This window comes from Theropithecus gelada, chromosome 18 (assembly GCF_003255815.1).
Source record: "Theropithecus gelada isolate Dixy chromosome 18, Tgel_1.0, whole genome shotgun sequence".
NCBI lineage: Eukaryota > Metazoa > Chordata > Mammalia > Primates > Cercopithecidae > Theropithecus > Theropithecus gelada.
In genome coordinates, this window is record NC_037686.1 from 10,153,108 (window position 1) to 10,177,757 (window position 24,650).

The 24,650-nt window shown below is 41.2% G+C and overlaps 1 protein-coding gene across 2 annotated transcripts in view; it reads left to right on the plus strand.

Moving 5' to 3' along the window:
- The window catches only part of MYOM1 (myomesin 1), a 147,615-nt gene that overhangs the window by 91,675 nt on the left and 31,290 nt on the right, over window positions 1–24,650 (plus strand). For both annotated transcript variants that reach the window (XM_025365122.1, XM_025365123.1), the window contains 3 exons: window positions 6,444–6,570; window positions 9,939–10,123; window positions 14,062–14,176. In XM_025365122.1, the coding sequence (XP_025220907.1) occupies window positions 6,444–6,570; window positions 9,939–10,123; window positions 14,062–14,176 (427 nt within the window). The remainder of the gene's footprint in view (window positions 1–6,443; window positions 6,571–9,938; window positions 10,124–14,061; window positions 14,177–24,650) is intronic.

The following is a 24,650-nucleotide window of genomic DNA, read 5'->3' on the forward strand; positions in this document are numbered from 1 at the left end:
AGCCTACCAAATGCTGGGATTACAAGTGAAAGCCACCATGCTCAGCTAATTTTTCTATTTTTAGTAGAGACAGGGTTTCACCATGTTGGCCAGGCTGGTCTCAAACTCCTGGCCTCAAGTGATCCACTCACCTCAGCCTCCCAAAGTGCTGGGATTGCAGGCATGAGCCACTGTGGCCGGCTGGGTTTTTAACTTTCAATGTCCAAATTACAGAGGATGAAGGGATATGGGCTTGATGGCCAGACTCAGCTCACCACCTGTGAAGTGGCCCTTGTTATAGTCACTTGATGGCCACAAAGGGTGGCTTCACATATGTTCTCCTCTACATGGGGGCCTCCACTGCTCAGGTCACATAAGGGAACCAGAACAGTCTCACTGTTGCTTTAGCTGATGACTTTCTTCTCTAGAGCTTCATCAGCTACATCCAAGCTACCACCTCTTAACACTCACAGAATCCCGTGCCATGAGGGTTCAGAGCAGGGTGAGGCCAGGGATGACACTTGCCCCAACTCAACACCTTGCTCTTTCAATTTAACATTTGAAATTTATGAAATATCATACACATGCTGAGAATACATAAAACAAAATTGCATTTTTTTTTTTCGAGATGGAGTTTCGCTCCTGGCCTCAAGTGATCTGCCCACCTCGGCCTCCCAAAATGCTGGGATTACAAGCATCAGCCACTGTGCTTATACAAAATTGTATTTTTAAGATTCTTCCCTGTTAGTGCATGTGGCTATAACTCATTCTTTTTCATTACTGTGTGGTATGGTATTCCATTATGTGGTCATATCACAATATAGTCTTTCATTCAATTCTTATTGCTATTTGGGTATTTTTGCATTTTTAGCTACATCAAGCAACGTAGCTATGAACATTTTTGTATACATCTATCTGCTGGTACATAAGTGCACCAGTTTCTCTAGGTGATCACTTAAATGTCGAATGGCTGGGTTGGGGGGTCTGTTTATCTTCCTCTTTAATGGATAATTCCATACTGTCTTCTGAAGAGTGTGTGAGAATTCCCACCGCTCTGCATCCGTGCCAACACTTGGTCTAGTCACACATTTTCAGCTTTGACAGTCTGAGTGTCAAATGAGTTTGAACATCTTTTCCTATGTACACAGTCCATTTTGATATCTTCTTTTATGCCTGTTCAAGGTTTTTGCCCATTTTTCTGATGCCTTCTTGTTGACTTGCAAAGTTCTTTACATGTTATGAATAGAAATCCTTTGCAGGATTTCTTACACTCTGTAAGTCGCACACATCTTCTCCGACTTTAATTTTAACATCAAATTCATTGTAATCAGATTTACTAACATTTGCTTTGTCTTAGTGATTTTTGTGCCTTTTTGATGAAATGCCTTCTGTATTCCAAGATTGTGGAAATACTATAGTTGATTATATTCTAAAAGGTATACTATTTTGCCACTTACATTTCTGTCATTAATTCACCTTTATATTTGTATATGCTGTGAGTTAAGCATCAAAATTAATCCCCCCCCCACAGAGACATATTTGTCCCAGCATCATCTATTGAAAAGTTTGTCATCTGCCTGCTATTCTGCCAGGCTATCTGTATCATATATCATTTCCTTACATGCGTGAGTCTGTGTTTGTACTTCCCATGCTGTTCAACTGGTCTGTTTGTCTAACAGCGGGTGAATACCACACTGATTTGGATATTATAGCTTTATAGGCCGGGCATGGTGGCTCACACCCGTAGTCCCAGTACTTTGGGAGGCCGAGCTGGGTGGATCACTTGAGGTCAGGAGTTTGAGACCAGCCTGGCCAACATGGTGAAACCCTGTCTCTACTAAAAATACAAAAATTAGCAAGGAGTGGTGGCTCTCATGCGTAATCTCAGCTACTTTTATACCTTTTACTCAGGAGGCTGAGGCATGAGAATCACTTGAACCCGGGAGGTGGAGGTTGCAGTGAGCCAAGATCATGCCACTGCACTCCAGCTTTGATGACAGAGCGAGACCCTGTCTCAAAAAAAAAAAAAAATTATAACTTTATAGTAAAGTTGATGATTGGTAGATCAGGGTCTCCCAGTTTATTCTTTTTCCAGAGCTACTCTTAGCCCTTTGCACTTGATATAAATTTAAGTATTAGGGTCCCAAGTTCTACCAAAAATAATAATAATAATAATAAGTAAGACAAAACAAAAGAAAGCAACAATAAAAAAAAGCTTACATTCAACCCAACTAAACCCATTAGAATTCTGATTGAGGATGCATTGAATCTATAAATAAATTAAGGAATAATTGACATTTTAAAAATATTGAACCTTCTAATCCATGAACATGTTATTTTTCTTCATTTGTTTTGGTCTTCTTTCAAGCCTCTCACTAAAGTTTTACGATTCTTTACAGAGGTTTGTATATCATTTGTTATTTTTTAATAGAGATTATATATTTCCAGTATATTTTTATATCGGTTTTTATTGCTAGTAAAGAGAAATATAACTTTTATATATTGATTTCACATATAATTATTATATATAGTCTTTTGTTAAATTTTTTAAATAATTTGAATGTTACCTTTAAGTTCTCTTGGAGTCTCTCTATGTATCGTCATATCATGTGCAAATAGTGGCAGTTTACTTCTTCATTTCCAAATTTTATACCTTTCACTTCATTTTCTTACCTTACTTTCTGCATAGCGACTTTCATACAATGTTGAATAAAAGTCGTGATGCTGGGGGCATGATGGCTCACACCTGTAATCCTAGCACTTTGGGAGCCTGAGGCGGTGGATTGCTTCAACCCAAGAGTTCAAGACCAGCCTGGGCAACATAGCGAGACACCGTCTCAAATTTTCTTTTTTTTTTTTCTTTTTTAAAGTGGTGATGTTGGTCATTCTAGGCTTGATAGTTATCTTAAAGGGAAATTTTTCAACATTTCACCATTAAATACTGTGTTGTGTGTTACAGGTGTTTTGTAGACATCTATTATCACTTAAAGGAAGTTTCCATCTATTCCCAGTTTGCCAACAGTTAATTAAAATTATCAAAAACATTTTTTGGGACTATTGAGAAGATTATATATTTTTTCCCTTTTATTTTAATTTGGTATATTCTTGTAATTGTCTAATGTTAAAACAACCTTGCATTCCTGGAATAAATTCAATTTGGAGACTATATATACTCTGTTTGTATCACCTGGATTTTGTTTGCCAATTATCGTTTAGGATTTTTGCTTCTATGTTCATGAGTGAGATTATTCTGAGACTAGAATTAATGTAATACTGATATCCGACAAGGATAGTACAGGAAGGAAAAAATGCAGGATGATTTCCCTTTATTAAGATAAAATTCACATACCATAAAATTTCACTCATTTAAAATGTTGCTTTATGTATTTTGAAGTGATAATTTTAAATGGATACAAAGTGATTCCTTACCACTACTAATACATTTACCTTAAAGTCTATATTGCCTGTTATTACTATAGATACACTAGGGTTTTGGGGTGGGGTGATGTTTGCATGGCATGTAACTTCTCATCCTTTAACTTTCTTTCTGTAACTTTCTGCTTTACATGTGTCTCTTAAAAATAGCACGGAGTTAAATTTTGTGTTTTCCTCCCTGACAGTCTTTGTCATTTGTTTGCTATTACTGATTACTTTTTAAAAAACATCTAATCATCTTATTTTGTGCTTTCTATTTGTCCTTTCTGTTCTGTTTCTTTCTCTTATTTTTTTGAGACAGTCTCGCTCTGGTGCTGAGGCTGGAGTGCAGTGGCATGATCTTGACTCACTGCAACCTCTACCTCCTAGGTTCAAGCAATTCTCATGCCTCAGCCTCCCGAGTAGCTGGAATTACAGGCATGTGCCATCACACCTGGCTAATTTTTGTATTTTTAGAAGAAACGGGGTTTTACCATGTTGGCCAGGCTGGTCTCAAACTCCTGACCTCAAGTGATCTGCTCGCCTCAGCCTCCCAAAGTGCTGGGATTACAGGCGTGAGCCACCACGCCCGGCCTGTTCTGTGTTTCATTTTCTGTCCTTTTTTGATTATTTTTGACTCATTTTTTAAAATTATTCAATTTTTCCTTCTACACTACCTTAAAAGTTATAGATTCTGAGTTTCTTTGGTTTTGGTGACTGTGCAACTTAAAGTCTGAAGTTATTTCATTTGTTTTACCCTTATCTCAGAAACAGAAGGGCCTTAAAAACTTTACCCCTGCCGGGCACGGTGGCTCAAGCCTGTAATCCCAGCACTTTGGGAGGCCGAGACGGGCGGATCACGAGGTCAGGAGATCGAGACCATCCTGGCTAACACGGTGAAACCCCGTCTCTATTAAGAAATACAAAAAACTAGCCGGGCGAGGTGGCGGGCGCCTGTAGTCCCAGCTACTCGGGAGGCTGAGGCAGGAGAATGGCGTGAACCCGGGAGGCGGAGCTTGCAGTGAGCTGAGATCTGGCCACTGCAGTCCAGCCTGGGTGACAGAGCAAGACTCCGTCTCAAAAAAAAAAAAAAAAAAAAACAAAAAAAACAACAAAAAAAAACTTTACCCCTTTACCTTTTTCCCAACTCGTATGCTATTGTGTTTTCATGTGTCTGTGTTTTAATTCTTTTTAAAATCCAAACAGCAATGTTATTATTGTTTTATAGATTCAACTTACCAATATATTTACCACTTTATTTGCTTTCAATTAAGTGCTTTGAAGATGTAATTCCACCATCTTCTGGCCTATTGTTGCCACTGACATTCAACTCTTGATCTGCTTGCTTGTTTGAGGGTAATTTGCCTTTTTTCTTGGACAGCTTTTGATATGTTCACTTTATCTTTGGTGTGCTATACCTAAAATACTATGGGTCTAGATGTGGGTTTTTAAAAAATATATCTACCCAGGATTTTAGGGGGAAGAGGATTTTTCATCTGTGAGTTAGATGTTTCGGAAGATCTTTCTAGAAAATTCTGTGTCTCCCAAAATATTGTTGCTCCCTCATTTTCTCTCTCTCTGTACTTCTCCCAAAACTAAATTAAACATATGTTTGATGTTCTCACTCTATCTTCCATGTCTGTTAATCAACTTTTCTCTCTTTCCCATTTTTGAGTCTTTCTGCATCATGTGCTGTGTAATTTCTTCTGACTTTCTGTCAGTTTACAAACTCTCTGTTCTTTTTCATCTGATATTCTGTTGAAAATGTCTGGCCGGGCGCAGTGGCTCATGCCTGTCATCCCAGCACTTTGGGAGGCCGAGGCGGGCAGATCAGAAGGTCAGGAGATCGAGACCACGGTGAAACCCCGTCTCTACTAAAAATAGAAAAAATTAGCTGGGCCCGGTGGCGGGCGCCTGTAGTCCCAGCTACTCGGGAGGCTGAGGCAGGAGAATGGCGTGAATCCGGGAGGCGGAGCTTGCAGTGAGCCGAGATTGCACCACTGCACTCCAGCCTGGGCGACAGAGCGAGACTCCGTCTCAAAAAAAAAAAAAAAAAAAAAAAGAAAATGTCTATTTTTTTTTCTTACTGTCTTTTCCATCTCTTGTCGGTCACATTTTACATATTTTATTGTTTGCTGCTTCCTACAAATGTTTTTCACATTAATATATTCTATCACTTCTATTTTGCAAATGTTTTAACATTTATTATTTTATCATGTATATTTACCCTCAACAACCCAATTCCTACTGAGTGACACAAAAAATATTAGGTTACTCAGTAAAGAGCAGAAACATTACGATAACGTGAGCATTTTGATTCCCAGCTTAGAACTCATTTAAATTTCACCTGCACATGCCTTAGCTTTCTATTGCCACATAACAAATTACCACAGACTCAGTGGCTGAAAACAACCCACATTTGTTATATCAGTGTCCTTGAGTCAGGGCTCTGGGCACAGCGTCGCGGGGTCCTCTGCTCAGGATCTCACAGGGCTGCAATGCAGGTGTCTGCTGAGCCACATTCACGTTGAGTTCCTCTTCCAAGCCCACTCCGGTTGTTGGCAGAATTCAGTTCCTTGCAGCTGTAGGACTGATGCTTCCACTCCTAGATGCTGCCTTTCTCCAAATGTGAGTGGGTAGGCAGCTCTCAGTGTGACGTTTACCTCCTCAAGGCCAGTGGCACCATGTTTTTATTTAGGAGGGGCCCAAACCCCATTGTAAGAGTTCTTACCTGATGACATCAGGCCCATCCAGGACAATTTCCCTTTTGATTAACCTCAAATCAGCTGATCAGGGACCCTCATCTGTAATATCTTTTCTCCTTTGCCATATGGGGTGACACAATCACAGGACTTGATCTCCCAATCCCTTTGGTAGGCTACAAGGAGGTCATGGTTTCATCCACACCCAGGAGATTACAAAAGTAGTGTGACTCATTGATGGTCACCCTAAGATGTGTCTGACACGGAAGGTAAATAAATAAAATGTTCAACAAGTAGAAAAAAACAAACCTGGAACATTCACTATCTGTGATGTTGTCAATGTTGCAGATTAGCAACTTGAAGGAAAACGTGGTGTATCAGTTCCAAGTGGCAGCCATGAACATGGCTGGGCTGGGCGCGCCCTCTGCAGTAAGCGAATGCTTCAAGTGTGAAGAGTGGACCATCGCCGTCCCAGGTAAACCACAGACACCATGCTTCCACACTGCACCTCAGAATTTCCTCCAAGAGAACCTACAACCTGGAATGAAATTCAAAGAACTATATGGTCAACATTTAAGGGAAAAGAATTCTCTTGGCCGCTCGTGTTTACCTAAAATATTTTAATGATAATATTAAATAATAGATAGCAATGTAAAACTGAGTATAAATTCTTTGTGCTTGTGTTCCAAGTAAATCCTAGAGCCGTCACTGCTCAGCCTGTGTGAGTAGGATTAACAGAGGCAGCCGGATTGAGTGCAAATGAATGTTTAAAAGGAATTCCAATCTTTGCTTTTGCTTCTGAAAGGCCACTTAAAGGTCATCTAATTTATATCCCACAGCAAAATGTCTCAAACACGTCTCCCTGCACTTATTTGTTCTCATATATTGTCACGCTGCTGGGAAGGTTCTCATTTATTAGCTCCCCAAAATCAATCCCTCCATACCCAAGCTATATGGCTTCTTGGGCTCTCCTCCCTCCTTTCAGCCCTTCATCATATCACACGGATAGATTTCATACACCTGTCTACGGTTTAAGGCTGACCTGTCTCCGCTTGCCTCTCGGCACTGACTTTTCCAGCCCTTTCTCTCTACACGTTTTCCAAACTCTGAACCAAAAGAAGTTCCTGGAACCTGGCAAATACTGTCCTTCAGAGGTCACCATAGGGAGTGGCTGGGTGGGCAGGGAAGAAAGTGGGAAGTGGGGCGAGGATGGGGGTGAGGGGGAACTTACCTTGCTTATAACTCTTACAGAGCTATAAAGACAAAATGAAATAAAATAAAAATTGAATGCAAATTTACTAAGCCATTAAGATTTAAACTAGCAATAGTAAGGTATGTGGTGGGTGATTTTATGTCCCTGGTGCCACCCCCTTCCTCTGTTTGAAACCCTTTGCCCTTGAAGACCATCACGTTGCCTTTGCTGAACTCCTCTGTCAGGTGTGAATCACAAGATTCCAAGAGAAACTCAAGAGCAGTTCAGGTGCTCTCTCGACTTCTGCAAATAGAGAGAGAGAAACACTTTGCTCTTTGCTTGTAGTTCCTTGAGGCCAGGTGGTATTTCTCAAGTCCTTTCTGCCACCTGCGTAAAAGTGGGTCTGTTTTCAGATTCTTGCAATTCCTGAGTAAAGTGAAATGCAATTGACTAGAGACTAAGAAATTCCAAGCAGGCCTGTAGAAATTTTTTTTGATCGAAAGTGATGTCGTTGGCTGGGTGCGGTGGCTCATTCCTGTAATCCCAGTTTTTGGGGAGGCTGAGGAGGCAGGGGGATTGCCTGGGCCCAGGGGTTCAAGACCAGGCTTGGCAACATAGTGAGGCCTCATCTCTTACAAAATGTTTTTTAATTAGCTGGGCATGATGGTGCACGCCTGTAGTCCCAGCTACTCAGGAGGCTGAGGCAGGAGGATTGCTTGAGCTCACGAGGTCAAGGCTGTGTTCATACCACTGTGTTCCAGCCTGGATAAGAGTGAGGCTCTCTCTTTAAAAAAAAAAAAAAAAAAAAAAAAGTGATGCAGCTGACAAACAAAGGTTGCAGGTAAGCACTCTCAACTTAGAGAAAAAATGAAAGGGGCAGCCCCCCACCATCCTGACATCTTGGCTTCTCAGTCCCATCCTTGACTTACTGAGTCCTGTTAGGCAAGTCTCACTTCAAGAAAGCTCCTACGGAAGAAAACAGTAAGAATGTTTTGTCATCCTGTCTGACAGATGAAAAAACTGACACTCAGGTTAAATGATGCCCAGAGGGTGACAGAGGTAACAAGTAGCATAATTAGGGTAGGAAACTAGGTCTGCTTGTCCCTAGACTATAGCTGCTAGGAAACGACAGAGCATAGTTCCTTGTGTGTAAGGCAGGGATACTGCTCCCAATCTAGACGCCTTCCTGGGTTCTAAGGATGACACAAGATCATGTTTATAAAAGCCCTTCGCAAAACAGAACATGCCACATTCGTGTGAGGTATTTGGCATTAATATTTAAATACAGCTTTATACAAAACATCGGAAGGCAAGCATGACGCATATTTGTGGCCATGAAACCAAGGTAAAGGGTCAAACAAATATTGAACTATCAATTACAAAACACCAAAGCATGGCGTAACAGAGTATGTCCTTCTACAGGTTGGCTTTCAGGCTACTGTGAGTCACTTCAGGTGATTTTGATTGGTTGGCTAGATGTCAGTCATTATTTAAAAAACCAAAAAAAAAAGAAAGGAAAAAATAAATGAATTTTTCACCTGCATAGCAGCTGGTGGTCATGCAAAGATACAGGCAATCGCTTAGTAGTTCTGATTTGCCAAGAGTGTGAATAGCATTCATACAGGCCACATTCTGGCTTTCTCCCTGCAGAGGGTTGTCAGGTGACTTGGCCTCGCTGAGCTTTCTGTTAATTGTCTTAAGGAAGAGAGAGAGAAATGAATGTAAGGTACCTGGCAGTATTTAGTGCAGATGCAGGCCCATAGGATTGATTGTATTTACTTTGGTAAAAGGAGTTTGTAAACCATAACCTGTCATTTGTTTTTACCCATTTGCGGGCTGCACATACTCTTTAGGGGGAAGATTTCCCTCTGATTGGGAGCGATGCTTTTTCCTTTGAAAGAGCCATTACTCCGTATATTCATATGCCATCAGATAGAGCTGCTTTCTTTATACTATTTGACATTAAGGGGAAATTTTAGGCTGTCACTCAAAAATTGTCTGAAACAGGGGGCCAGAAGTGGTGGCTCCCACCTGTAATCCCAACACTTTGGGAGGCTGAGGCAGAAGGACCACTTGAACCCAAGAGTTCAAGACCAGCCTGGTCAACACAGCGAGACCCTATCTCTACAAAAACTTAAAAAATTAGCCGGATGTGGTGGTGCACACTTGTAGGTCCAGCTGCTCAGGAGGCTAAGGTGAGAGGATCCCTTGAGCCCAGGAGCTCAAGGTTACAGTGAGCTACCATCACACCACTGCACTCCAGCCTGGGTAACAGGGCAAAACCCTGTCTCTAAAAATAAAAATTAAAAAATATGAATCTGCAGCTAAATCAAACTGTTTCAATAAAAGGTCTTTAAGACTAATGCAGGCCTGAGAACGGCCTGAAGGGAAGTTTTGGGTCCACCCTTTGAGAGGCACCTCAGAGTGGCCTTACCTGCCTGCCACCCTTAAAGGGACTCGGTGGGCTGATGTAGGGCAGTGTGGAAACGACAGGAAAAGACCACAGAATACTTATTTTCTTGGGAATGCTAAATTTTGAAAAAAGAACACCGGTGTTAGATTAGCTTTAAGACTTACAAGTAGTTCTAAATGTGTGGAGACTTGAGTTTTCTATGTTCTGATTTCTCCTCCTTGGCTTCTCTCTCTCTCAGGACCACCGCACAGTCTCAAGTGTAGTGAAGTCAGGAAGGACTCCCTGGTTCTCCAGTGGAAGCCTCCAGTCCACTCTGGGCGGACTCCAGTCACTGGTTACTTCGTGGATTTGAAGGAGGCCAAGGCCAAAGAGGACCAGTGGCGAGGGCTCAATGAGGCGGCAATTAAAAACGTATACCTGAAGGTAAGAGGTTGCTCAGTTCTAAAGCTTCCCTGAAAAAATAAAAAGGGGGAAAATTGCTCTACTAATATTAACTTGAAAGTTAGCAAGATAAAACAATCTCTCTGCTTTGATCTGTTTCATATACTGGGCTCCTGGTAAGATTCCATTGGCAGAGGTTGGGGCTGGGAGAAGTTTCTGATGCTTGCAACAGTTTGGTTATATTTAACCTGAATTCCTTAGCACAGCTTTGAAACGCACCCAACAGCTCCTTCCTCTCTCCTTTCTCTCCTTGCCTCAACTTACCCACTACACGTTTTTGTTACTCATAGTCTTAAAACCTTACTGCTTACCATCCCCAAAAGGTGATTTTTTCATTCCTCTTTTTTCTGCGGGGGTTGATTTGAGGGTGCTGTTTTTATAAAGTTCACACCAGGAAGCCTGTGACTACTGGTCCTCTCAAGTCACTCCCGTCTCACGTTAGTTCCTCCCTCAGGCTGGTTCTCACATGAGCTCTCAGAGATTAGTGGAACAGGTTCACTCACCCCCCTTATCCATGTCACTGCCTTTCAGGTTCCTCTAGCGTGCTCACTGAACCATTTCCTAACTCTGTCGACCAAACACTGTTCTGCCGTAGCCACCGAATCTCTCATTCGTACCAAAAGGAAATTTAGAAAGAACGTTTCCCCCTAGTGTTAGCAGTGGCACCTGGAGACCCTGACTCCCCAACAGGGCCTCCGAAACTGTAGGAAATATGATTGCATGACTTACTACTTAGAATGAAATGTGACTGACTTCACCACAGTCACTCAGGACGTTACACACTGCGTTTGCACCGTCCTATCTTTTGGCAGCAGAGGTCATTGCCTATAAGGTGAGCTTTGGAAGATATTCAAAGTGTACCTGGCCAAAAAGATCTCTCCCTGACCTGCTTCATGAACTAAGTCCCTTCCGTCTGTCAGCCACTCTCCAGGGTTAAGGTATTTCCAGCCACTCTAAACTATGTAAATATATCCTCCAGGAGATACAGCCCATAAACCATTACACCCAACATGCCGTTAACTCAACTTAGCATATGCCAATCAGCTCTCCAGCTTCTTGCAAAACTCTGAAGAGATAAGACAGGTCATCTTTTCATGAGGAAGAGAAAAGCTCAAGGAAGGACTGGAGCCTATGATGCTTTTGCTGTCAAGATGAGTCCAGAGGCCCCTGGATTCCAAGAAACCCCCAAAGTACAGTGTAAAATAAAGGTCGGGAACATCCTAGATGATGGTGGTAGGTGTATATGGCTGGAATGAAAATTTCCAAGTCTTCAATCTGCCACCATAGAGGATGCCAAGGGCCTGAGGTTTGAACTGACTCAGGTGAAACAAAACAAAGGTGAAAAAGCAAGCAAAAAAAAAAAAAAAAAGAAGTAGAGTTTAAATGTGTCAAAGAATGGTTAATGTCACTCATTTTTAAAAAGAAAAAGAATAAAGGCAATTTTAAGAGAGAGAGAGAAAGAGACTGAGATCAAGTATGCCTAACAAACCTGGAAGCGAACTTCCGTAAGGGGAGTTCTTACACTTTATCAACAGGTTTTCTAAAGTAAAAGTAATCTTTTTTATTTTTCTGATTATAAAACTAACAATTTGAATGAAAAATTCAAACATAAGAAGCACAAAGAAGAAAGTAGGCCAGGCACGGTGACTCACGCTTATAATCCCAGGGCTTTGGAGGCCAAGGCAGGCAAATCTGGGCTTGAGCGCAGGAGTTCAAGACCAGCCTGGGAAACATGGCAAAACCTTGTCTATAAAAAAAATACAAAAAATTAACTGGCCGTAGTGGCATGTGCCTGTAGTCCCAGCTACTCAGGAGGCTGAGGTGGGAGGATTGCTTGAACCAGGGAGGCGAAAGCTGCAGTGAGCTGTGATTGCACCACTGCACTCCAGCCTGGGCAACAGAGCAAGACTCTGTCTCAAAAAAAAGGAAAATAGATCTGCATCGATGATCTCGATTACATATTTGTGGTGCTGTTGAGGCCAGTGGTCATTGCCCCTGTGGTCATGGAAGAGTGGAGAGTGCCCCTGTCACCGCAGGGACCAGACACTGGAAGGTGAATATACTGCCTGTACATGTTGCAGAAATCTGACTCAGCCGTATATCATCACCTAGGTGGCAGGTGCAGATGCGTCAGGTACCTGGTGATTACTCTATTTTTATTACAAGGAAATGTTTCTGTGTCGTTCTGGAAATCCACAGTTTCCTGACATTATTTCTAAACATAGAATTTAAATGTGTCAGACTCTATGCATTTAAGTTAAAGTTCATTTACAGAATAAAATCCATTTCAAAACTCCGTTAGTGCCAGTGAAGGCTATTACTACATAAATAGTGACATTCTGTTGTAAACACAATACAATTAGTTAGATTAAAAACCTAATAATTTAATATATACCTCATTTAAATACATGATCACAAACACTTCACCTAATTGAATGACTTTATTCTAACATTGTTTGATTTAAATCACATTTTGGATATTGGTCTCTATCACAACATTTTGGGGAAAAATTATGCCCTCTGTGTATAATAAATTCCTTCTTAAAACATAACATAGCTTTTAAAAGTCACATGTTTTTAATTTTAAAATGTTGATAAAACATTAACAGTATTGACAATAGAAATGAGATTGTTCAAAACCCTAAGAAAGTTACAAAAAATTAAGTGGGAAGCCAGGCATGGTGGCTCACTCCCGTGATCCCGACACTGTGGGAGGCTGAGGTGGGAGAATTGCTTGAGCCCAGGAGTTTGAGACCAGCCTGGGCAACATGGTGAAATCCCGTATCTATTAAATTTTTTTTTTTAGTTAGCCTGGTGTACTGGCACATGCCTGTGGTCCCAACTACTCAGGAGGCTGAGGCCGGAGGACTGCTTGATCCCAGGAGGTCCAGGCTACAGTGAGCTGAGATTGTGCCACTGTACTGTAGCCTGAGCAACGGAGTGAAACTCTGTCTCAAAAATACATATGTATACACACACACACATATATACACATATATACACACATAGATGTGTGTGTATATATATATCTGGCTCACAGCCATATGTCATCACCTAGGTGGCAGGTGCATATGTGTCAGGTACCTGGCGATTGCTCTATTTTTATTACAAGGAAATGTTTCTGTGTATTTATATATATGTGTGTGTGTATATATATATACACGAAGTGGGACTGTCATACAAAAATAAATTATAAATGCTTTTTTTTTTTAACAGCTCTTCGTAACTCTAGCTTAGTGGCACGTATGTAGTAGATTCTCAGCACACATCTTGATTATTAAAAACTTGAGGATTTAGAATTTTAGTACACTTTAATTATTCACAAATTATTCAGACTCACAATTGTGTTAATTTCGTGTCTATTTAGTAAGAAATAACTATATTAAATATACAGGAACAATTATTGTTTGTTTTGGTTCTACTAGTTTAACATGCTTTTAAACAAATGGAAAGTGTTTGCGATTCATGCTTTTAATTCTCCTCTTTTGCCAAGAATTTCATCTGAAATTATTCATGGAATATCTCAAAAGGATCGGGGGATAAGGTGACATATGCTATAATGAGCACTTTATATTTTGTCCTTTTTACCAAAGAATGCAGTGGCTAACACATGTGACTCCTACGTACACTAGTCTGTTTCTGATGTTGGTAGCCACTAAATTAACTAAAACGGAGAAACATCAGCGTGAGAATGGATATTGGAAACTCCTCTCTATCTACAGATGGTCCAGAGAGAAGATCATCTGCAACTAAAGTCACCTGCTTAGCGTTTGACAGAATCAAGTCTAGACCACAAGTCTTGTATACCTGGTGCTAGGTCACTAAATCATTACTACAGAGGAAAAGCCCCATCTGTTAAATGACATAAAACAGCCACTGCTTCATCAAACACCCATTGCTTCTACACCTGCTTCTACCAGGTTCGAGGCCTCAAGGAGGGCGTCAGCTACGTGTTCCGTGTTCGAGCCATAAACCAGGCGGGAGTTGGGAAGCCGTCTGACCTTGCTGGCCCTGTTGTGGCAGAGACCCGTCCAGGTGGGCTTTCACCTGTTCATTAAAACTAATCCTATTTGTGTGAGATGCTGAACTAACGTTTGGCCTTTCTGTGCTTTCCCCCAATTTTCAAAATCATCAATGTGTACCATCTGAATGTAATTGGTAAGTAATGATCTTAGAACATGACAGTCATTCGTCCCATCACAGGCACCTCGGGACAGGGTTGAGCCAGGTTTGATGTAGTCTAGGGGCTGTTCTGATGCGCATCTAAAAACACGGAAGTTCTTGATCAAGTTAGGCTTCCTGGACCAACTGTTCCCCACATTCATTCCTGGAATGTTATTCCTATTACACCCTGGCCATTAAGTCTCCTAAGAATATTTTCCCAATCATAGGGGAAGCTAGAGCAGCCCAGTTAGTGGGCACAATCCTTAAACAAAAGTAGGATTTATGTAATTGTGGCTATTATGTTTAAACCAGAGGTCAGCAAACTTTTTCTGCGGAGGGCCAGGTAATATTTCTCACTCAAAAAAGCCCTGTGGTCTCTGTCACAACTTCTTAACTCTGCCATGACACAAAAGAAGCCATTGAGGACACATAAACAAATGAGCATGACTGTGTTCTAATAAAACTTTATCATGCACATTATATGCATTATATAATATGATGTGCTATATGCATTCTAAAATTTCAATCTTGTATAATTTTCCTGTGTTTTAAAATAGTAATCTTCTTTCAATTTTTTCAACTATTTAAAAATATAAAAACCATTCTTAGCTTGCAGCCCTTACAAAAAGAGGTAATGGGCCAGATTCAGCCCACGGGCCATAGTTTGCTGATCCCTGGGCTAAACTAACAGTGGTCCCAACTGAATGGTTTATAGATTCGAGGCAGCCCTCATTTCCCAGTTTCAAAGATGCCGTGATTATTAGAGAAGACAGCCTTGCCCTTTCTTATGAGAACAAAGTTTGCTGTGTTCACTGTCCAACTAGTTTCAGATCATTACATAATGATTTTTTTTTATCATTTTACCTGTAAGCTATCATATATTTCAGTTCATTAAAGTTGCGTAAAGGAAAGCACCAGAGGCCAGGCACTGTGGCTCACGTCTGTAATCCCAACACTTTGGGCAGCTGAGGCAAGAGGAATTCGAGACCAGCCTGGGCAACTTGGCAAAACCCCACCTCTACAAAATTTTTAAATTAGCTAGATGTGGTGGTGAGTGCCTGTAGTCCCAGCTACTTGGGAGGCTGAGGTGGGAGGATCACTTGGGCCTAGGAGGTCAAGACTGCAGGGAGTCATGTTTTCACCACTGCCTTATAGCATGGGCGACAGAGTGAGACCCTGTCTCAAAAAAAAAAAAAAAAAAAAAAAAAAAAAAAAAACCAGCACTGGAAATGAGAGATAATAAAGTATGTCACTTTGAAGACTCGGAAGGGTAAGGGCTGAGGGTGGTGTGGATGATGAAAAATTACGTACTGGGTACCATGTGCATTTTTGGGGGGTGATGGATACCCTAAAAGCCATGAGTTAACCACTATTCCATCTGGGCATGTAATGGAATTGCATATATGCCCTATAAATTTGTACAAGTTTTTAAATCACCCAATTATATTAAATTTATATTCATTCTAGTACAAGCACTTTTGCTTTAATCTGTCCCTGTTTTCAGGCTGAAATAAACAAAGAACAGATACAGAATGTAATATTTATTTTTCTGATGAGAAAAGAATGTAAATATAGAAAACTACTTTCACTGCATATTACTTCAAAATAATATAAAATGAACCCTTTGAGAAAATATCTTTCCCTTTCATCCTATTTCTTCATAAGCTGTTTTCAGCTAGTCTTAGAACTGCTCTCTGGACGTGGGTCTGACAAAAGTGGCCTTCTTAGACAAAAGTGTGGTAGGTGTCTGTAAGAAGTACCACACTGCATGTAAATAACCTTTGCAAAATTTCATGAGAAAACAGAAAAATGCTAGGAATGTATACACCAGGTAAAAGGTAACACACAAAGACACCAGAACACATATTCCTATAGAAATCAAACCCTTCAGCTGACAATTGTGTGGATAGTAAAGGTGCCAAATGGACATCTCCAAGGACCCAAGGGCAGAGTTTGCTCTCAGAACAACGTAGATTGCTACACAAGTAAACTCTTAATCTAGTCAGGGCTACATCAAAAGCACCCTGGAAGCCATGGGTTCCAAATATGATTGTTAAAAGAACTTAAACCAATTTCTTATTTTCTCATCTATAGCCTCAGAAAGGGAGGTGACGGGCATGACATTAACAGAGCCATCACTAGGGAAATTTTGCCACCAGAAAAGGATCTGCTGGTGACCTCCTGGGTGAGAGTTTTGTTTCACTGACTTGGATTAAGGAACCAAAAGTCATTTGCATGCCATTCCATTCCCAGACTCGAACTACAGACAGCTGCAACACTGATACGCTAAGCAGCACCCTGTTAACCCCTGGACAAACCACTGGCTCACAGCCTAGAGAAGAACGCTGGATACACAAAGTCCAAATGGCATCCCATGACATCTGAGCCTGTGTTATATGCAGTAGACACACACTCATTATTGTCACATGTATTTCTTGAGCTCCTACTGTGTCAGGTGCCATTTGGGTCCCAGGAATAATATGACATCATCACTGCACACCGGGCTTGCAATCTAATGGAAAAGACAGTATTTACAGCACAGGATGGTGAGAGCTAGGAGAGGTGCTCATAAAAGATTTCTATAGCCGAATAGGCTATAAACTAGGTAGCAAGGTTTTATAAGTCCCTATAAAAGCTTTATACATAGCCTAAAATTTTCTGTATGTATTCGTTCTATTAGATATCAACATATTACTTTTACCCACTTTATTTCTTTTATGTTAGAATACATGGCAGGGGAGCATGTTATCAACTTCAAGATTTGGGATGTGAAACTTGGATTGCTATTTCAGAAGAACAACTTTTGGGGGGATGCGTTGTTAAAATTTCAGTTAGAAAATAAAGCTTATCTCGTAATAGCAAACCACAAATACATCTAACAAGATACTTTAAGTGTAATTTGAATTCCACTTTAAAAGTTAACTTAATCTCCTGGGGTTGGTAGGATCACCGGTCTCCCTTTGAAGTCAAAGAATACGTTGCAAGTGGATGTATTCTTGTCTATTTGTGCTGGGAGTAAGAATCCAGATAATGAACTAAGTGTGTCATGCTTTACCAAGAAATCCATTAGCTAAAAAAGTCTGTAAAAGAATGGAATAAAACATACTTAATGTGGATGAGTTGACACATAAAAAAGGATGGTCTCTCCTTGATATTAGATATTTTAAAAACAGCAGCTGCGGCTGATTGCATCAGGCCTGGGGTGGAGGTGAAGGCCAGGTGAGCCAGATCAGATGGAAGACAAGAGAGAGACCTGCCAAAGCCTGGAAGGTGATCTGGAGGGCACCATCGCTGGCAGTCCAGACCGCAGGTATTCTTACCAGAGAAACCGAGCAGCGGGCAGGAGAATCAGGTGGTGGGCTGGGTCCCAAGCAACCACTGGATGATGGAAGTTAGCTTGGTCACAAGGAGCCAGGCAGGTTAGGAGAAAGCATTACCAGAAGGAATGATGAGTTGAGATTGAGTTGATAACCTACTAAGCAAGAGCTCGTTACAATCCCAGTGTCTAAACACTGGTTGGTTCCAGAGCCTGCCAGGAATGAGAAGGCAAATGTGTGCTCAGTGGTCAAGTGGTGGCGTCATGAAGTGAAGGATTCTAAAGCAGGAAGCCAGACTAACTTTAAAAGATGAGCTCAGCTGGCTCATTTGGAGAACTGCACTTGGCCAGGTGCGTTGGCTCACACCTGTAATCCCAACACTTTGGGAGCCTCAGGCGGGTCGATCATGAGGTCAGGAGTTCAAGACCAGCCTGGCCGAGATGGTGAAACCCTGTCTCTACTAAAAATACAAAACAAAATAGCGGGGTGTGGTGGTGTGCACCTGTCATCCTAGCTACTCGGGAGGCTGAGGCAGGAAAATCGCGTGAACCCAGGAGGCAGAGGTTGCAGTAAGCCGAGATTGTGCCATTGCACTCCATCCCAGGCGACAGTGTGAGACTCAATCTCAAAAAACTCAAAAAAGGAAGGAAGGAAGGAAGGAAGGAAGGGAGGAAGGAAGGAAGGAAGGAAGGAAAGAAAGATTAAAAAAAGAAAACTGCACTTGTATTTGCTCGCTAACTGATCTCTTTCATCTGCTAGGACCATAGTTCTCAACCTTGCTTGTACATTAGAATCATATGAGGAACGTTTTCAAAATACTGCTATCCAGACTCAACTCCAGACCAATTAAATCAGGATCTTTAGGGCTGATGGGATGATGACAGAAGATCAGATAGTCTTAAAAAAAAAAAAAAAGAATCTTAGGCTGGGTACCTGAACATAGACTCATTGCTGTTTGTTCGTTTACTTAGCAATTTGGGTAATTCCAGTGTGAAAACAGGCTTGTGAACTGTACATTAGACCATAGCTCCCCAAAATAGGAACTGCATCTTTTCTCTACATGTGCTGAGAGTCTAACATAGTACCAGATATATAGTAGCTAATTTATTAAATGAAAAAGTAATGAATAAGTAGCATGTTTGCCAGTGAGTGTGACTCTGTCTTGAAGCCTCAGTGTGTGCACTTCACCCTAACTGTCTTGTTCTGCCTGCCCTGGTTATGATGGGTGAGCTGGGAAAGAAAGTCTGGTGGAGGCTCCGATGTGGGCATGAGGCTGAATGGTCAGACTCCGGTCCTCGTCTGAAACCCAGGGCAGCTCAGTACTACACATGACCAATTACATTAACTCACTTTCCTCTGCTTCTATTCTGTCCCGCTCTTCAGTTTTTTAAACATCACCACACACACACACCATGGAAAACAAATAATTAAAGCTTATAAAAGTGATATATTCATGCTCATGTAAAACACTTTATATGAGAAAGAATTATCATATCAGATTACAAAATGTGTAGGAAGGTTAACAGTTTACTGTGATTTTATTTAAGCTTTTAAATTTTATTCTTTATTATCATTTTTTGCAGGGAGGAGAAAGAAAAGTGGGATGAAATGAGTTAATTTCCAAATAGTTCATTTTAGTCCTGAGCCACACTTGAACCCATTAGGATACCGGGAGTTCTGGGCAAGCTTTGGAGGGACCATGGGAATGCTGTCTTGGCCCTGTAATCCCAACACTGTGGGAGTCCAGACAGGAGGGTCACTCGAGCCCAGGAGTTGGAGACCATCCTGAGCAACATAGTAGGACCTGTCTGTACTAGAAAAGAATAGGAAAGAAACAATAATAGTAATGTAAAATGAGATCTGTTACAATCAATGATCTCTGTGTCTATATGAAGGATTTGCTTAGGTTGAGTAGCTGACTAGTGACAAGTCTTCTTAAATCCTTTTTCGGTAACAACACAACAGCTCTCTCACGTTCTATACCTCAGTCTCCTGAGATCTTAGTTAAGTTCTTCATATTCATGAACAGGTTAAAAGGTTGTTTCTGAGAAAATCTAAGTTATGCCACATTTTGGTCCACTTTTCCAACCCAACTTTGTGGGAAAGCGGGATGGCCTCTCATCTGGATAAGAATAGCTACAAGGACTGCTTTACTTTGATAGCAGAACATCAGGCTTGCTTCCTGCCCATTAATGATCGGAACCACATCCCTCAATCAACTTGAGAGAATATGCCTCTTTAGGCATTGCTCAGAGTTCAACCATTAATTAATTGACAGGAGCTCAGCTCTTGGAAAAACCTCAGCTAAGTTGTGGGATATTCTAAAGAGAACATTTGGCTAGGTACGGTGATTCACACCTGTAATCCCAGCACTTTGGGAGGCCAAGGCGGGCAGATTACCTGAGGTCAGGGATTTGAGACCAGCCTGGCCAACGTGGGGAAACCCCATCTCTACTAAAAATACAAAAAAAGTAGCTGGGTGTGTGGCAGGCATCTGTAATCCCAGCTCCTCAGGATGATAAGGCAGGAGAATCACTTGAACCTGGGAGGCAGAGGTCACAGTGAGCCAAGATCACGTCACTGCACTCCAGCCTGGACAACAGAGCAAGACTCCATCTTAAAAAAAAAAAAAAAAAAAAAAGGAAAAAGAAAGGAAAATTTGAGGAGGACGTTATGGGTAGACTTTTCTCTCAGGCTTCTTCTGTGATATTGTACCAAGTTAATCTCCACAAGGCACTATCTGGTGGGTTAGCCTGGGGCATGTTAGAAATTCTGAAATGCTGTCATTGGCTGGGTGCGGTGCCTCACGCCTATAATCCCAGCACTTTGGGAGGCCGAAGAAGGTGGATCATGAGGTCAGGAGTTCGAGACCAGCCTGGCCAACATGGTGAAACCCTGTTTCTACTAAAAATACAAAAATTAGCTGGGTGTGGTGGTCCACACCTGTAATCCCAGCTACTTGGGAGACTGAGGCAGGAGAATTGCTTGAACCCAGGAGGTGGAGGTTGCAGTGAGCTGAGATCACACCACTGCACTCCAGACTGGGTGACAGAGCAAGACTCCAGCTCGAAAAAAAAAAAAAAAAAAAATGCTGTCACTGCTTTGTAGGCTAATACATCAGCTTTGGTTTTGCTAGGGCCTCTATAAAGAGAATCATCCATTTGAGCATCATGTATCTTTTGTTAAATTGCAATCGAATTTTTTGTCTGCTATGTACAGGACCCTTATTTAATTAATTCTTTAATTCCTCAAAAAAATTGTCAAGGAGGAGATCCAGCTTCAAACTCTGAGTATAAAAGTAAGTAGGAAACCCACTGCCACTAGAATATTTTCTTTGTTAGTGTAATCGCCCCTTAGGTTATCCCTTCCCACTGCATAGACAAAATCAGTCCACTGCGACCGCAGCACTGCAGTTGAGAAAGAGTTTAATTGACATGAGGCCAGCTGAAGTGGGAGACCTAGAGTTGTCAGTCAAGTCAGTCTCCCTGAAGGCTCAGAGCTTCTTTGAATAAGGGCATTTTTTAAAGAGTGACTTAGAAGACCAAGATGCCTATAATGGGAAAGTAAATTGAGTCCCAAGTCAGGAGTCTGGGTGGGGTCAGTCTTAAAAACATCTAAAAGAAAACAATCTTAGATTCTACAATACTGATGTTATCTATGGGAGCAACTGGGAAGCTTACAGATCTTGTGACCTCTGGTCACATGGCATCTAAGCAGTAAGGGATAATAGAAACTACACCTGTCTTGTAACCTCTCATTAGTGGTTTCAGCCCCTGAACAGAGAGGAGGACTATTACCATTCTTGCTTTCAAGTTAAACTATAAACGAACCTTCTCCCAAAGTTAACTTAGCCTATGCTCAGGAATGACCAAGGGCAGCTTGGAGGTCAGAAACAAGATGAAGTCAACTATGTCATAATTTTGCAAAGGCTGTTTCATTGGTAATTTGGTTTCCTCTCACCTCTTTATCAAAATGTTGGTGTTATACTTTAGCTTTAACAAGACAGTTTCCGATAAAATAAATGTCATAATCTTAAACTGGCATTTATCTTTTAAAGCTGTTTTTTTTTCATCTCAATCCAGTCCCTGGCATGTGTAAATATGTAAGGGAAATATAAAAGACATATGTAGAATTTAACCCTATTCTCAATAAACTAAACGACCAGTGCAAGTTTTTGAAAAATGAAAATCCAATCAAATAATCCTCTTAACCAGTTTTAATTTTTAAATCTGGCCGGGTGCGGTGGCTTACGCCTGTAATCCCAGCACTTTGGGAGGCCGAGGTGGGCGGATCATGAGATCAGAAGATTGAGACCATCCTGGCTAACACAGTGAAACCCCCTCTCTACTAAAAATACAAAAAAATTAGCCCAGCGTGGTGGCACGCGCCTATAGTCCCAGCTACTCTGGAGGCTGAGACAGGAGAATCACTTGAACCTGAGGCAGAGGTTGCAGTGAGCCTAGATCGCGTCACTACACTCCAGCCTGGGCAACAGAGTGAGACTCTGTCTCAAAAAAAAGAAAGAAGAAAGAAAAGAAAGTTTTAAATCTTAAGTGCCAAATATAGTTTAAACAGTTTTTGTTTCCTTTATTGTTCATTTATTTAATAAATCCACCAGTAGCACCCACAATTATGTGTGCATAAGTTGAAGAAATGCTCATGCCTCTCTTTTCTACCCACTACAAATATTGCTTATGATATACTGATTTGACATAATTAATCAAGAAAAGCTTCACAGATAAGGGAAACTCTCAGATACTGATTGATATTATAGCTAATCCTTACCTATTTGGCTCTCTCCTAGCAATTACTTAAGTTTGTTTGTTTGTCTGTTTTGGTTTTTGTTTTGCAACAGGGTCTCATTTTGTCACCCAGGCTGGAGTGCAGTGGCATGATCATTTCTCACCACAGCCTTCATCTCCCAGGCTCAAGTGATCCTCCTACCTCAGCTTCCCTAGTAGCTGGTACTACAAGTGTTAGCCACCACACCCTACTAATTTAAATTTTTTTTTTTTTTTTTTTGTAGATAAAGAGTCTCTGTTGCCCAGGCTGGTCTCAAACTCCTGAGCTCAAGCAATCCTCCTACCTTGGCCTCCCAAAGTGTTGGGATTACAGGTGTGAGCCAGTGAGCCCAGCCAATTACCTAATTTTAAATTACAATTTTTAATGTAAGACTTTGAAAAAATTTCCACATTCTTTTCTAAAAGTATAAATGATCCCATTTCTTCCGTTACAACTCAACTATAAGGTAATGATGTACGACTCATAGGTTGAAGTTGAAACACAGATGTGGCTTGGAACCTAAAAATAACATATCTTATTTAAAAAGGCAAATAAGCAACATCTTTTGTTTCATTTCATATTTTCACAAAAGATTTTGAAATGCTTTACAAAGTTTATTTTTCAGAATACAGTTATACCTCTTTATCCTGGGGGATCAGTTCCAGGACCCCCTGTGGATACCAAAGTCCAGGAACACTCAAGTCCCTTTATAAAACGGCATAGTGTATGCATATAACCTACAGATATCTTCCTTTATACTTTAAATAATCTCTAGCTTGCTTATAATACCTGATACGATGTAAATGCTATGTAAAGAGTTGGGATACTGTATTGTTTTTAAATTTGCATTGTTTTTATTGATGCGTTGTTATTTTTATTGTTTTTTTCCCCAAGTATTTTCGATCCAGAGTTGGTTGAATCCACGGTTGCAGAACCCATAGATATGAAGGACCAACTGCACTTCAGTGATTCAGCTCTATATTCTTTGCTCAGTAACTGAGGCAATTGAGACAAAAACTAAACAGGATTTTCTTTCTTTCTTTTTTTTTGAGACAGAGTCTTGCTCTGTTGCCCAGGCTGGAGTGCAGTGGTGTGATCTCAGCTCACTGCAACCTCCACCTCTCAGGTTCAAGTGATTCTTGTGCCTCAGCCTCCCAAGTAGCTGGGATTACAGACATGTGCCACCACGCCTGGCTAATTTTTATATATATATATATATTTTTTTTTTTTTTTTTTTTTGAGACGGAGTCTCGCTGTGTCGCCCGGGCTGGAGTGCAGTGGCCGGATCTCAGCTCACTGCAAGCTCCGCCTCCCGGGTTCACGCCATTCTCCGGCCTCAGCCTCCTGAGTAGCTGGGACTACAGACGCCCGCCACCTCGCCCGGCTAGTTTTTTGTATTTCTTAATAGAGACGGGGTTTCACCGTGTTAGCCAGGATGGTCTCGATCTCCTGACCTCGTGATCCGCCCGTCTCGGCCTCCCAAAGTGCTGGGATTACAGGCTTGAGCCACCGCGCCCGGCCTAATTTTTATATTTTTAATAGAGATGGGGTTTCACCTTGTTGGCCAGGCTGGTTTCAAACTCCTGGCCTCAAGTGATCCTCCTGCCTCTGCCTCCTAAAGTGCTGTGATTACAGGCATAAGCCACCATGCCTGGCCAGGATTTTCTTATTCTCTAAGTTTCATGGGTTTGGGATCAAATTTGGCCATTCAAAAACCTGAACAAATTATTGTTTTAGATGACCATTTGTTCCATTTGCCTGAGGGTTTACTGCTAAAGCATTAATACTTTAAAATTTCATTTAAGACTTTCTGATGAAAATCCTTTTAAAATAAATTATGCAATTTAATAAGTGCTTTTCATCCTTCTTGGATGCAGTATACTGAATCTTATTTACCGTTTTCTGTGACTTAGAGCCGTTTAAGTATCACCTTTATTTAACACACAGTGTTGTGATACAGCAATGTTGTTATGGGGTGAGAAGCTATCTGCCCCTATAGTAAATAATGTTTTTGTGCCTACTTTTTAGTTTTTCTCCGTCTTCTCTTGCTGTCATTTTCTTTATTCTCAATGCTCCTGCTCATAGTAGCTTCTTACCTCCCTCTTTTTCTTTTAATCTACTGAGGGAAACCAACCAACTAGGTTTGTTAGAATTGTCTCAAGCAAAGTATAGAAAGACTCCAAGACTGGGCACAGTGGCTCATGTCTGTAATCCCAGCACTTTGGGAAGCCAAAGCGGGTGGATCA